General features: G+C 52.7%; 6 protein-coding genes across 6 annotated transcripts; 3 read left to right on the forward strand and 3 right to left on the reverse strand.

Annotated features, from left to right (window-relative positions):
• Window positions 1-138: 138 nt before the first annotated feature.
• COCVIDRAFT_40897 (hypothetical protein) lies at window positions 139-991 on the reverse strand (the record flags this gene model as incomplete). The annotated part of the gene is made up of 2 exons (XM_014697522.1): window positions 139-871; window positions 921-991. 2 exons carry the CDS (start codon window positions 989-991, stop codon window positions 139-141), a joined length of 804 nt encoding a protein of 267 aa, XP_014553008.1.
• A 2,433-nt stretch (window positions 992-3,424) lies between these two features.
• On the forward strand, window positions 3,425-3,709 carry COCVIDRAFT_108815 (hypothetical protein; the record flags this gene model as incomplete). Its single annotated transcript, XM_014697523.1, has 1 exon — window positions 3,425-3,709. One exon carries the CDS (start codon window positions 3,425-3,427, stop codon window positions 3,707-3,709), a length of 285 nt encoding a protein of 94 aa, XP_014553009.1.
• Window positions 3,710-4,566: 857 nt separating this feature from the next.
• COCVIDRAFT_108762 (hypothetical protein) lies at window positions 4,567-4,953 on the forward strand (the record flags this gene model as incomplete). Its single annotated transcript, XM_014697524.1, has 1 exon — window positions 4,567-4,953. One exon carries the CDS (start codon window positions 4,567-4,569, stop codon window positions 4,951-4,953), a length of 387 nt encoding a protein of 128 aa, XP_014553010.1.
• Window positions 4,954-5,260: 307 nt separating this feature from the next.
• On the forward strand, window positions 5,261-6,655 carry COCVIDRAFT_40898 (hypothetical protein; the record flags this gene model as incomplete). The annotated part of the gene is made up of 1 exon (XM_014697525.1): window positions 5,261-6,655. One exon carries the CDS (start codon window positions 5,261-5,263, stop codon window positions 6,653-6,655), a length of 1,395 nt encoding a protein of 464 aa, XP_014553011.1.
• A 1,278-nt stretch (window positions 6,656-7,933) lies between these two features.
• COCVIDRAFT_108808 (hypothetical protein) lies at window positions 7,934-10,261 on the reverse strand (the record flags this gene model as incomplete). Its single annotated transcript, XM_014697526.1, has 1 exon — window positions 7,934-10,261. One exon carries the CDS (start codon window positions 10,259-10,261, stop codon window positions 7,934-7,936), a length of 2,328 nt encoding a protein of 775 aa, XP_014553012.1.
• A 910-nt stretch (window positions 10,262-11,171) lies between these two features.
• COCVIDRAFT_19027 (hypothetical protein) lies at window positions 11,172-12,093 on the reverse strand (the record flags this gene model as incomplete). The annotated part of the gene is made up of 2 exons (XM_014697506.1): window positions 11,172-11,458; window positions 12,048-12,093. The coding sequence occupies 2 exons, from the start codon at window positions 12,091-12,093 to the stop codon at window positions 11,172-11,174; spliced, it is 333 nt and encodes a 110-aa protein (XP_014552992.1).
• Window positions 12,094-13,047: the final 954 nt, after the last annotated feature.

A 13,047-nucleotide genomic window follows, 5' to 3' on the forward strand; every position in this document is an offset into this window, starting at 1 on the left:
GCCGTCTCTTGCCAGAGCCGAACAACGCCTCCAATCTACCGGGGGGTATACCTAATAAACTGATCCCAAAACAACATGACTAGTCTAATCGTAACGCAAAAACCCAAGTCGCTAGGTTCGCTTGTGTAAAACATGATTTCATATCAAAGGCCAATTATCACCCATCGACGGCCTAGTCACATCGCGTGCATCCCGCAGCGATCCCCTATTCTCACTCCGCTTCAGCCGCGGCCCCGTCATATCGCGCCCGAACCGCGATGTAGGCAGCTGCTCGAGTATATCCTGACGCCGCGCCCATACCGTCGGCGGCGGCGAAGGCCACAATTCTGATATCTCCGATCCCAGACTCTTCCTCGCCTCCCCTGGTCGCAGTCGAAACGGGCTGCCTCCATCGATAGGCGAGTCGGGATTAGAATCTGTTTTTGCACGCCCGACTGGCGAGTTGCAGGGAGGTGGAGTCGTGGGTCGTGTTACGCTCATGCCTTGTTTGTCGCGACTGTAGAATGCGGCCATTGTGAAGACGCGGCGGCTTCTTGTACTGCTGCTTAGTGAGGGGAGTAAGGGCGAGTGCGCCTTTTCGGGGCCTAAGGCGGCGAAGGAGGTTATTCGATGATGTGACTGGTGGACTTTGCGGCGGCGCCAGAGGATTAGCAGGATGAGACCCCAGGCGCAGAGACCGACGGCGATGGGGATCATTGCGAGGCCGACTTTTGTTTCCAAGGACATTTCCTGGTCGGTTTCGCTTGGGGGCGCGGCGGATGCGGTGGTGAGTGTGAGGTCGGATGTTGGGGATGGGAGACTTGGCGCTAACGTCGCTGTTGAGTAAAGGTCGGGTAATATGTGGGTTGATGAGGTTGAGGCGAGTGATGAGCTTGAGTGGTTGGTGTAGTACGATGATGGTGTGGCGGATGACGACGTACTTGATATCCTTGTTGAGAGACCCGTTGAATAGGGTAGTGTGGAGGTTGTGTTGGAATATGATCCCCGCCATCCTGACGCCGATGCAATGATTGTGGGTTTCAAGCGTAGACTTTGTACTGCTGTTGGTCTTGCTGCTACTGCTGTCTCATTTCGTGCTTGGATGAGAGATGCCTTGGAAAAAGGACTCATCCTCTCTGACTGTCGTTTGTACCTCCTGTTGTCGTTGTTTTTCCCGACTTAAGACGATGGAATCGAGCTTGTCGTCCTAAAAATGTCGAGCCGAATCAAACACCCAGTTTTACCCCGATGTTTTACTTGGTTTCTGGAAGACCGGCGCCCTTTTTCCCAGCTACGCGGGGAATGTCGAAGGGAATTAAAAAAAATCGGTTTCTTTCCTTTGTCTTGTCTTTTGCAACGCTTGCTCTTCTTTTTTTTGGTTGTCTCACTTCTCAATTCAATTTTTGCGTGTATGTTTTCAATGTTTTTTCCTTGAGGAATTGTTATATGCAAAGTTGATACAAAATAATTCTTGGAACTAGTGATGCGAAAAGGGTCCAAGTCGAGGATATGATGGTTGGTGGTGTTTGGCGTTGACGCTGCTGTCGCTTTCATTCCTCTGTGGCATGATTCTGGGGTATTTAAAAGAAGATTTGTTGTTTTCTTCAGTCGCAACAACAACGCATGCACGGTTTACCACCTGAGCATTTGCCCTGTTTTGTCGTTGCTGTTCGACTGTTGTCCATGTTTTGCTTTTTCGGGGGACTCAATTGGGATTGTCGTCTCAACAGTTCATTGGCTGCGAGGACTGACCGCCATTGAACACGTGAGGTGCTGGGGGTTTGGATGTTCGGACGGGTTTGGCAAAGAGAGATCTTTGCGCGGGAGTGGCTGGGGAGGCGCGGTGTGGAGAGTGACAGCGCATGGCGGGTGTAGGTAGTAGATATGGTTGTTTTCTAAGGGAGGATGGTTTGTTTACGTGCTTTCTGGGTAGTAAATGTACTGCGTCCGTAGAAGAGGTGTGGACAAGCAGAAATGAGTGTTGCGTTAGTAGGTATGTAGTCATAACAACGTCAAACACCATCTCAAATCACAGCAAAACGAAGAGAAAGAAGACGCGAGTTATTATCTCCGCAAAACATTCTACGATACAACGTCGCCGTTCAGCCTCCCCCTGCACGGTCACCAAGAAGACTATTCGCTAGATATTTGCTTCTTTCCCCACTCAATACACATTTGCTTTTTCGTTCTTCCTCGCGGCATGAACCTTTTGCCCTGTAGCACATACAATTCTACAGCCACAGCGCTTGCGCACCAACTTAGTAGACAAAGTTACCCAACCACCCGCTTATCCTTTCTTTGCTTAGATTGTGTTTGACACAGAGCACAAGACGCGTACGCTCTCTTTGATCGGTGTAGATGTGTTAGTAAATAGAGTTCCTGCCTAAAAGAGTTCAGAGTTGGGATACTTCTCGCTTTGCTGCAAGAGGTTGACAATAGTTGTATGTGATGTAGACTGGGATGTCGTTTCGTTGCTGAACTCATACTATGCTGATACGTGAAATTTCTCGAACTTTTCATGTTGCAGTGCCAAAGTAGGGACTTTCCTTTCCTAGAAAAAAAGCGTGCGAGTCATCTTGCAGCTACCAAAGGAGAAAGTGCGTGCATAGAGCGAGAAGCAACTTTGTTTCTCGTATTTCTTCGGGTAGCTGAGTTGGAAGAAGAACGTGAAGATATCCTTTGCTCGATACAGAAGCATTGGGAACCTCTACCTCTTTCTATTTCTGGCGCGCCTTGTTCTTGATGAGGTGGCTGGGGGCGTTTTGACCGCTGGTTGGACAGATGGCAGGAGATAATTCTTCCTTTTTGTTTACTGGGGTAAAAAGGTAACATTTCCTTTCTAGGTATGTAGCAGATAAAATATCGACGTGCGACACGAGCTTGATAGCAATCTCGCTATCAATTTCTGAAGTAGATTTGAAGATTGAAGCCGTCTTAGTCATGTGAAACTACTTCGTATCATGTACATAACATCAAATCACGTGCTTCGCTACCCCAATATCACCCTAACGCACTACAGTATAAGATAAGGTGAGAGCTTTGCGTGATATTTTGAGTCATAGTTTCGGCATATTTCACCCCTAGGATAAAGCCTCCAAAGATGATTGTCCCAAATTTTAGGATTAATGAGTAGTCGTCCAACATTCGACAGCAAGGGCAACCTCCGTTGTAAAAGTTGACGATTGAGATACTGACGAGTTTCTCACAACAAAATTCAGTCTTATTGTAGTTTTGAACATACCTCGACTTGTTCAAACAACCCTTGAACTCTAGATATAGGACATTCCATAGAATAGCTTTGCGCTTTTTTAGTAGTGTTTTTCTAACAGACCTAGTAACTACAGAACTGTTGATGAGCCCAATGATCCTGTTAATCTTATAAATCCCCCGCGAAACCCATCACCATCACCAATGACCAACGTGCAGCCTGGAAGGATCGGTCCGAATGGAGCGGCAGAGAAATACCGAATACTGTCCAACCCGGTCGAATGTCGGATACATCTACCGTTGGGGTCTTGGCGGTGTAACGATGGTTGGTATAAAGTTAACTGGAAGAACCTCCAACACTGTTGTGAGTACCTGGTTTTCAAAGACAGAAACAGCTTTTTCGAGGCTGTTGGTTCGCTACTATAACACTGCTAGGCTGGGCGGCGGCTGGAATACGATATCCTTGGGACTAGCAGTCCCCACATTGTTGAGGTCTGGGCTACGGTACGTGCACGGGAGGTAGTATGCCTGACTCTTGGTATTGACGAACCTACAAAATTGCACCATCAAGAGTTCACGACTGGATAGTCGACAGCTTAGGATTGCTTCATTACCATCTTGCGAGAATGTTAGAGCATCCACTGTACTATGTAGCTGGAATTGAAACTAACATACCTTTATACTCGTGTCGCGTATTACAGTTTTGCTCTGCTCAACTAAGTATATGCCCCTGAGCAATACCACCAACATTACGACATCGCAGTTGCCTTAAATCTAAGGACACTTACGCAACCCTCAAAGCAATACCTGCTCCAAAATGTAGATATGACGTTCAACAGCAGAATCTGGACCTGTCCAAGCTCGTTGCCCGTCTTAGAGGTGATATTAAGAGGACGGGAACATAGTAATGTAAGATTGCACAAAAGAAAACATGACGTCAGCCAAGTTTCGGCAAAGAACAAGGCTGAGAGGACGGAAAGGGCTCACAATTTATCCCACGAGGCTGCTGCAGAGGAGTGAATTCATAAACATGTTATGCAGCAAGTAAGCGCTGCATAGCGGGCTAGATGTGCCTGTTGCTGACATCTGGGTAGCGTCAGAGTTAATCGAAACGAACAAGGCCAAACGAGACGGAGGGCGGAGAGGCCAAGAGTTTGCCATGGTCGGACAACAAGGGTCCGGTTGTTTCATTAACCAGGTTCCAAGACAATTGTATCTCGCATTGCCTGTTTATACTTGGCCAAAACGCGTATGCAAAGAGGAGACGAGGGCCGTGGACATATAATGTCTGGATCGTTCCCCCCTCCGATGTAAACACTCCGATATCCGGATATATTCGCATCGCAGTTACTTACTCGTTTTTTGTTTTACGTTTTGACAATGTATTCTGCTTTTACTTCTGAGAAGAAACAACAACCACCCCTGCTTCCCGTGGTGGAGGTTGCGGTGGCAGAAAAGGAGAAGCGCCGCCTCGATCACCTCGAATACGTGCTGCTGGCAGCGACGCTGCTCCTGACGGCGTTGCAGTTTTTTGTTCTCTACAGCGCTGGTAGCTGCATGCCCTTTACGCTCAGTGAACACTGTGCAGCCATCGTGACGCAGCTCTCGCGTGGCCTGCGCACGTCCATCCTCGCCAGTCTGCCAACGGCCGCCGTGCTCTTCATCATTGTGCCGTTTCTGGCGCAAAAGCAGCACGTCGTGGTTGCGCGATATACGATTCTCTTCTGGCACCTGGTGTGCTCGACGGTGGGCGCGCTGCTGCTCTAGACGCGCAGGGGTTGGGCTTGACTAGCCTGGGGGCGGGTGCTCGGCGGGCTGCGATAACGGCCGCAGAGCTTACTGCTTGTCCATTTTTTTATTGCAAGACCACCAAGGCGCAGGACGTCAACTGAGTGAGTCACTGGGCATTGCGAGAGATTAAAAGGGTCCAAGGGTACGTTTTGGTCGTCCAATGTACAGGCCATCGTCTGCCTTTGCGTCGTAGCCATTGCCTAGTCCTTGAATCCATACACTGGCCACCTCTAACAGCTACTTGCAGTGCAATTGAGCTTCATTTGCTTTGAAAATCACCATCATGTCTCTTTCACGTTCAAATCCGCGCTTCTTCACACGCACAAATCGCCTCTTCGCAACCCAAATACGATCGTATGCCGCAATTGGCGACGGCGCCATCCCACCAGCCAAAAAGAAGTATGTACCTACTTCTGGTACCTATCCACGCGGCTTCAAGGCTGGCAGCGCACATGTTGGTGTCAAGGCATCCAACACGCGGTTCGATGACCTAGCCATTGTAGCGTCGGACAAGCCGTGCGCCGGAGCAGCTGTCTTCACCACCAACAAGTTCCAGGCCGCGCCCGTCACAGTCAGCAGGGACATGCTGAAGAAGAGGAAAGGCGAGGGCATCAGGGCCATCGTTGTCAACTCGGGCTGCGCCAACGCCGTCACCGGCCGAGGCGGCATCGAAGACGCCATAACCATGGGCAACGAGACCGACGCATGTTTCGCCCGCGACGGCAGCTCACAAGACGACCTCAAAGGCAGCCGCAGCATCGTCATGAGCACCGGCGTCATCGGTCAGCGCCTCCCCATCCAAAAAATCACCTCCAAAATTCCCACCGCATACGCCAACCTGGGCGACTCTCACGACCACTGGCTTGCCACCGCCCGTGCAATCTGCACCACCGACACCTTCCCCAAGCTCCTCTCCCGATCTTTCACCCTACCCAGTACCCAACAGGAATACCGCATAGCAGGTCTGACCAAAGGCGCGGGCATGATCCACCCCAACATGGCCACTCTGCTCGGTATAATCTGCACCGACGCCCCCATTGCCGCCCATCCCTTACGTCAAGCACTGCTTGCGTCCGTTCAAAAGTCCTTCAACAGCATCTCCATCGACGGCGACACCTCCACCAACGACACCGTTGCCGTCTTAGCCAACGGTGCGGGCGGCGGCCAACCCGTTACCTCGGTCGACAGCGCAGATTACACCGCCTTCCAGCGCGTACTCACTGATTTCGCAGTCGATCTAGCGAAGCTTGTCGTCAGAGATGGCGAGGGCGCGACAAAGTTCGTCACCATCCGTGTTACAAACGCTGCATCGTATAAAGATGCTCACCGCGTTGCCTCGACCATCGCTCGCTCCCCCTTGGTCAAAACCGCCTTGTACGGCAAAGACGCAAACTGGGGCCGCATCCTGTGCGCGACGGGTTACGCCGAAGGCGCAGACTCCGTCGTCCCTGCTGAGACGAGCGTGAGTTTTGTACCCGCAGATGGCAGTGCGGAGCTCAAGCTGCTGGTGGATGGAGAGCCCGAGCAAGTCGATGAGGAGCGCGCGGCGAAGATACTGCAAAATGAAGACTTGGAGATTGTAGTGCGGTTGAGTAAGAAGGAGGGTGAGGAGGCGGTGTTTTGGACTTGCGATTTTAGTCACGAGTATGTTACTATTAATGGGGATTATAGGACATAAAGTGCAGTGTGGTGCTTGCGCACGATCAGTGGATTGGAAGGGGGGGGGGGGNGTTGTTAGAACTGATGAATGACATGAAGGAAATGAGAAAAAAAAACGTTCTTTAAAGGGAATTTTTTTTAAATCTATATACCAATATACAAACATTATGACACTTCACGAACACACATACACATATTCACCACGCATGCGAACCAACCACCAAGTCAACCCCCCGCGTTTAAAAAAAACAAAAAACAAAAAACTGAACCCCTCCCCACACACACACACCACAGCCTCTCTTCTCCCTTCTATCCTCGGCATCCATACTCCGACATATCTCAGCCCTACCACAGCACCCCCTCTCCCCTTTTTCCTCAAAAAGCAAGGTGAAAGTGGGGGGGGGGGGGGGGAAGAGCAAACTAAGAAGAAAAAGAAAACAAGGAAAACGGTAATGCATATGAAATGCCGAGCCGGGTGATTTAGATATACCGACGAGTTAGGGACTACAAGGGAGTTAGTTGTGGATGGGATGGGGTGTGTAGGAGAGGAGAGTAAAGTGGAAGATTATAGTTGGTTAGCTGTAGTATGGATGATAAGAAACATCACTCTCATAGTCCAAACATATCTGAAGAAACATGATCCATTTGTTCGCTCGACGCAAAAACAAAGACTATCGAATCCGCTACGTCTGGGCATGCATGTTCTTATCTGCATTTCATCATTAAGCCATATACTAATGACCCACACTCAACCTCTTCAGTGTTCATCCGCTAGTCGACGGTCTCCCACTGCTCACTCCTCCTCCGAAATAAGTGTATATCATTACGCATGTATGTAGGTCGCTGGGCAAAAGGCAAGAAAAACAGTAAACCCCCCCAAAAAACACCTTTGTGTGAGACACAAGTGACAAGCATAGTCAAGTACGCCCCACGTTGGGCCCCGCCGGGCTTGCCACACACCTCTTCCAGTCGAGGCTGAATATCGAATTAGACGCCAAGAGTTTAAAAAGGCCTGTCCGTTGCTTCGTGGGTATCGTTTGTCGTTACGTCGTGAGGTAAGGGATGGTCCAGAGGACGATCCAAAGAGTAGCCAAAGTGATAATCTGGGCGACTGCAATGTAAAAGGCTGCAAGAGAAGAGCTAAAAAGTGTAGTCGCAAGATGAGGGGTATCGAGAATGGCGAAGAAGTAGGTAACCCAGATTCAAGTGTTGAGATCCAGAACGGGGCGTATCAAAGGTAAGGTGCGAATCAAAGAAAGCCAATTAAAACGGCTTAATGTGTGTGTGTGTGTGTCGTTTAGAAGCGGGTGGTTGAGCTACGGGTTAAGCTGGGTCTCGGTCCCTTCTTTTGAGGAGATCCGTTCGGGGCAACAGCCAATTGTCTAGCTCCAATCTTCTCGAAGCCTTGCAGCAGGTCAATGCCTGGCTCGGACTCGTCACTATGGAGAAGATGGAAAATGTCTTCGTCGTCTTGCTGTTGCGACTCGGACTTTGCAGGTGCAGGGAATGACTGAGGGGGTGTGAGAGCATTGTGGCCCTTGTTCTTGATTATGCTGGGATGAGCGAATTCAGCGGTCGGGGTGTCCATGGGAGCCTTGAGCATAGGAGCCTTGATAGGTGACAGGCTCTTGACAGGCGACAGGTCAGGGATATTGAGGAAGGAGGACGACATCTTCCAGTTGGGCGTGGGCGAGTTAGTCTTGGAGCCGGTGATATCGGCAAGGATTCCACTAGTGGTGACGGCGCGCTCGAGACGAGGACGCTTGGCTGAGCGCTTGATGGGGCTCTCGTTGTAGCTAAAGTCGCCAAAAATGTCAAAGGTGCTCTCGAAGCCATGTCCGACAAGGTTGACGTGCTCCTCATTTGGAATGGCGACGGCGGGGCTCCAACTCTTGTTGTCAAGGAAGGAAGTGTCGACCCACATGGCGAGGCTCTTGTCTGGCGAGCCGCCAACCAGCTCGCGCATCTTGTTGCGGTGGTTGCGCAGGTTAGTGTTGGGCGACGCTGATGCAGGGGGCAGGGCCGGACGCTTGAAGACGATAGCAGGGGTTAGAGGGTCGTGAATCTTATCGCCTTTGCGAAGCGGTGACGAGATCATGTGGGTACTGCCAGCTTGCTTCATGTGGGTCCGCGTCTTAGTGGGAGAATCGTAGGAGGAACCTCGAATGCGGGCAATCTCTTCCTCTGCACGTCCTCGTTTCAGGCTGGGACGATCGAGATCGGCTTCGGATGTGAGCAATGGGCCTGCCGGGTTGCCCTTGATTGCTGAGGATTCGATGGATGAGTAGTAGCCGCTGTCTCCAAGGCCGTTGAACTTGCGCTTTCGTCCGCCGGAACGGCTGTGCGACGGGAAGCGTGGAGCACGCGGCGGCGTGTCCTCACGCACCGAGCGCGAGCGCGAGACTGGAGGAGGCGGCGATGAATGAATGTCTGCTGGTGGTGGCGAAGATGGTATCTGGCGAGGCGGTGGCATGCTTAGAGGATCCTGTCCGTCGTGCGCAGCTGGATCCGAACACGGAATAGTGGCTTCTGAAGAAGGCAGGTCGTTGTCTTCAGGGTACTTGCTCGAGTCAAAGCCCTTTGTCGAGCTTAGAGGTGGGAAGCTGGCTGTGGCAGATGGTGAAGGACGGGGAAGATCGCTGGTGTATACTGGTGCGAAGGACTCTGGCGGGGCCGGGCGGCGGATGGGCTTGACCTTGTGGTACTGCTTCTCGAATCCAGCGTTGATGACCCAGTAATGGCCCTTTCCTGGGTCGTCCTTGGGCCGCTCTTGCTTGGAGAATGACTTGCTCAGGCTGAGGTTGTGGCGGATGCTGTTCTGCCATCCAGTCTCTTGTGAGTTGCGGTAAAAGGCAAAGGTGTCTGAGATCCACTTGTAGATTTGGGCAAGTGTTAGTCTGCGGTTTGGTGCGCGTAGAATGGCCATGCCAATGAGCATGGCATAGCTGTAGGAGGGCTTGTTGCCATCGTCTTCTACGCTGGGCATTTGGTCGGGATCGGGCAATGGGCCGTCGGCTTCCTCGGTTTTGATGTCTTTGATAACTTTTTGCTTCTTGGTGGTTGAAGCAGAGTGAGTGGTAGTGGTGTTGAAGTTGGTTCGGTCGCGCAGTGGGGCGCTAGGGGTCATGAGCGGCTGCTTGGACGCGTGCTTCATTGGTGGCTCTGTTGGCGACGTGGCGGACAGGACGGGTCCGGCATAGTAGGCGTTTTCTTTGTCCATGTGGGAGGCGTGGCTAGGCCAGTACTGGAGATGGCCCGCCATTGAATGGGCGTGGTGCAGCTGCTGCGAGAGGGTGGGCTGGTCCTTCTTTGCAGGCGCGTCGGTGCGGAAGCGCTGCTCCTTGGGAGGGGGTATCTTGAGCGTGTCGAGGCCCTTTTGGACGAGTGCGGTGGGAGGTGGAGAACTGGAGACTTGGCGGGCCTTGCGGGGCGAGGGTTTGGCGGTGTGGGCAACGGGGGGAGCAAGAAGGGTGTTCGCAGCGTTGGACACGTCGGCGATGTGGGTGACAGGGTGGGTGTGGCGGGTGTCAGCGGCGTTTGCTGGGCGTGGTTGGTGGTGTAGATGGTGAGGCTGCACAGGGTCCTGAAAAATCTGCATGGAAGGGTGTCGACGCGCTGCAGCCATAGCGAGACCAAGCTGCAAGGGCTCCGACAGCCTTGTATAGTCTCTCCAGACGCTATGACGCGTGAAGTCGCGTGTCGGGAAGCAAAATGGAGGCGTCGGGCCTACTGAGCACGGTCGGTGCGGGAGGTGAGTGTCGAGATTGCGCTGACGATTGCCAAGCGCGTGGTTGAAGAGGCGGTAAGGTGCAGGCTGTCAACTATGGGCGGACGGGTGCAGCGTAGCATGTACAAGGCAATTTTGACGCGACAGAGGGCAGAAAGGAGGCAGTTTGGGGGGTGGTGGGACGTGGAGTGTCTAATCCCGTGCGGCCAGGTGAGGCAGCGGAGCAATTCGCTTGTACGCGCTAACAAGCAAGCTGCGACGAGTGCTGGAGTAATGGCGGGTCCGCAGGGTGGAGCGGTGTAGCGTTGCTTTTGGGTATGCAGGTAATTGAGCGTTCAATGGGAGGCAATTGAGCAGGTGAAAGGGGGGCAAAGGGGGGAGGGTTGTGTGGGAGGTGGAGGATGAGGAAGAGGGTAAGCGGGGGTGAAGGAAGGGAGAGGCAGACAAACGGGCAGGTAACAAGAGAGGGAGCGAGAGAGAGAGACGCGGACGCGGACGCGGTGGACGGGGTCTGGCTTGGGTGTTTGGCTGGCTGGCTGGCTGGCTGGCCTTAGCCATTACCGTGACCTATCCCCATCTACTTACGCCCGCTACCTTGTCGTGTCTATTCGTACCGTGTCTGGTCTGGGTACATAGTAGCCTGCTTGGCCTGCCTTGCCTTGGTTTGGAGGAATCACGGCCTGGCTTCGTGCAGCTTACCACGCTTGGCTGCCACTGTGCAGAGTATACCTGCAAGGGCGTCGAGCCAATCACCGCCCCCAAGCACGCGTTCCCTTGGATCCGGCCCACGTCATGCCCCAGTCGACCTCTATCCTCGCCCATCTCCAGCACCATCCTCGTGCCGGCACTTGACACTAGCCAGCTGTTCGCCATGCCCGCCATGCCCGCCCGCATAAACACTCAATCTTCCCTCTGTCGGCATCTGGACCACACGCCCCTTATGCGCCGCTGCCATTGAATCGGAGCCCATCTGGCCACTCGCCGCCACGTCGACGGGCTCGGTGGAAACATGTGCACGCCTCGACGAAGCGCCCGCTGAAACAGGCGCTCCAGCAGCGTCAACGTCGCGGCGGCCAGGCCGTCCGTGGATAGCATCTGTCTACCGTATGCTAGTTTCCTTACATGTCTGCCGCCCGCAGCCTATCCGAGCCCTCAGCGAGCCATCTTCCGATCCAGCCGCTAGGGGCGCATGAAACTCGACAACACCGACCCTGGCTCATAGCGCCCACCTCAGCTCGCCCACCGCAGGCAGCCACAGCACAAGCCCGCTGCCCTCTACCCTAACCCTGCACTGACACAAAAGCCCACGACACTCCTGCCTGTCTGCCCATCACCCGCCCGGTCCAGACGCTTCTTTGTCCTCTGTCCCGCCCACGATGCTCATTTCGATCGCTACAACTCCTGCCGCACGGCTCTCCAGACACCACGGCAATCGCAAACACGCACAATGGGACATGCGCGCTCGCCCAACGTCGAGGCATCGTTTTTCTGTTCCTATCGCGCAATGCTGCTAATCTCATCCTTAACTGGGCAATACGCTTGTCCTAGTGTACCCCCCCCCCCTCTCTCTCTCTCCGTTGTATTCCGTCTTTTCATGCGACTGTCCGACTTTAGGTAGACTACCACCAACTATCTCCACGCGCCAGTGAATGCACCCCACTCAACTGCCGTCTCTGCAGCTCACGATTGTTCCCATTATCCGGGTTACGCCTATCTTTGTCATAATCCATTGTTGTCTTTCCCATTCTGAAAACCTGATTATATCTTTGTTTTCTTCCCATTCCCTTCCTTTCGGGCTTTGAAAACTCCATATACCCTTGCTTCGTCAGTTGTGCCTTGATTTCTCGAAGCCCGACGCTAGCCAGTTGTCAAAAAACGTCTGTGGTTCTTTTAATATCCCCTTAAGCGAGAGAGGGCCAGCTTTGCCTCTCTTGCCCTTTCCAGCAAAAAACAGAAATCACGATCCACCGCCCGCTCCTGCCCGCCGTCCGCACACCCACCCGCCGGACCTCTCTCCGATGATTTGCCAGACTGTGGGCCCCACGGCGGGCGCATCATTGCTGATCATCCTCTCTCTCTGTCCACCATCTGAGCACCGCGTCCACCGCAAATTGTTCATAACCCGATTACCGAACTGATTATTTTATTTCCTTTTTTTCGGCACTAGCATAACTTCATCACCGAGCCTTAATTCAAACTAACGACGTCATTCTTCCCCCCCCCCAAACTGACTCGCTCCCCCTACCCGTCCCGTAGGTGTTAATCCTCTCTTAGCCCACCGGCCCTCTTCGATCCCGATTACAATCGGCCAACTCTTCTACCACATATCCTTGCCCTCATCTGTCCTTTGCTCACCCAAAATACCCATGTTACCCCTGCGTTGTCAACGTCTCTTGCACAAACTAAGACATGTCACACTGTCACTTCACAACAAGCATCATCCCTTTCTACACCTCTACCCTACAGCCAAAGAAACCCTAATACAAAATAAATCTAACAAGGATGATATTACAAAAAAGATTTCCGTATCCGTATTCCCACCCACTAATCTACCCATACCTCATCTTGAACAACTCACCTGATTTTCGCAATGTCTCGACATAGTGCTCACCCTTCGTCATCGTCGTCGTCGTCGCCGTCGCTGTCGTCTCGAAACCTTATGTCGAGACCTCCCCCTACCCCCC

This window comes from Bipolaris victoriae (genome assembly GCF_000527765.1).
Source record: "Bipolaris victoriae FI3 unplaced genomic scaffold scaffold_96, whole genome shotgun sequence".
NCBI classification, from domain to species: Eukaryota; Fungi; Ascomycota; class Dothideomycetes; order Pleosporales; family Pleosporaceae; genus Bipolaris; species Bipolaris victoriae.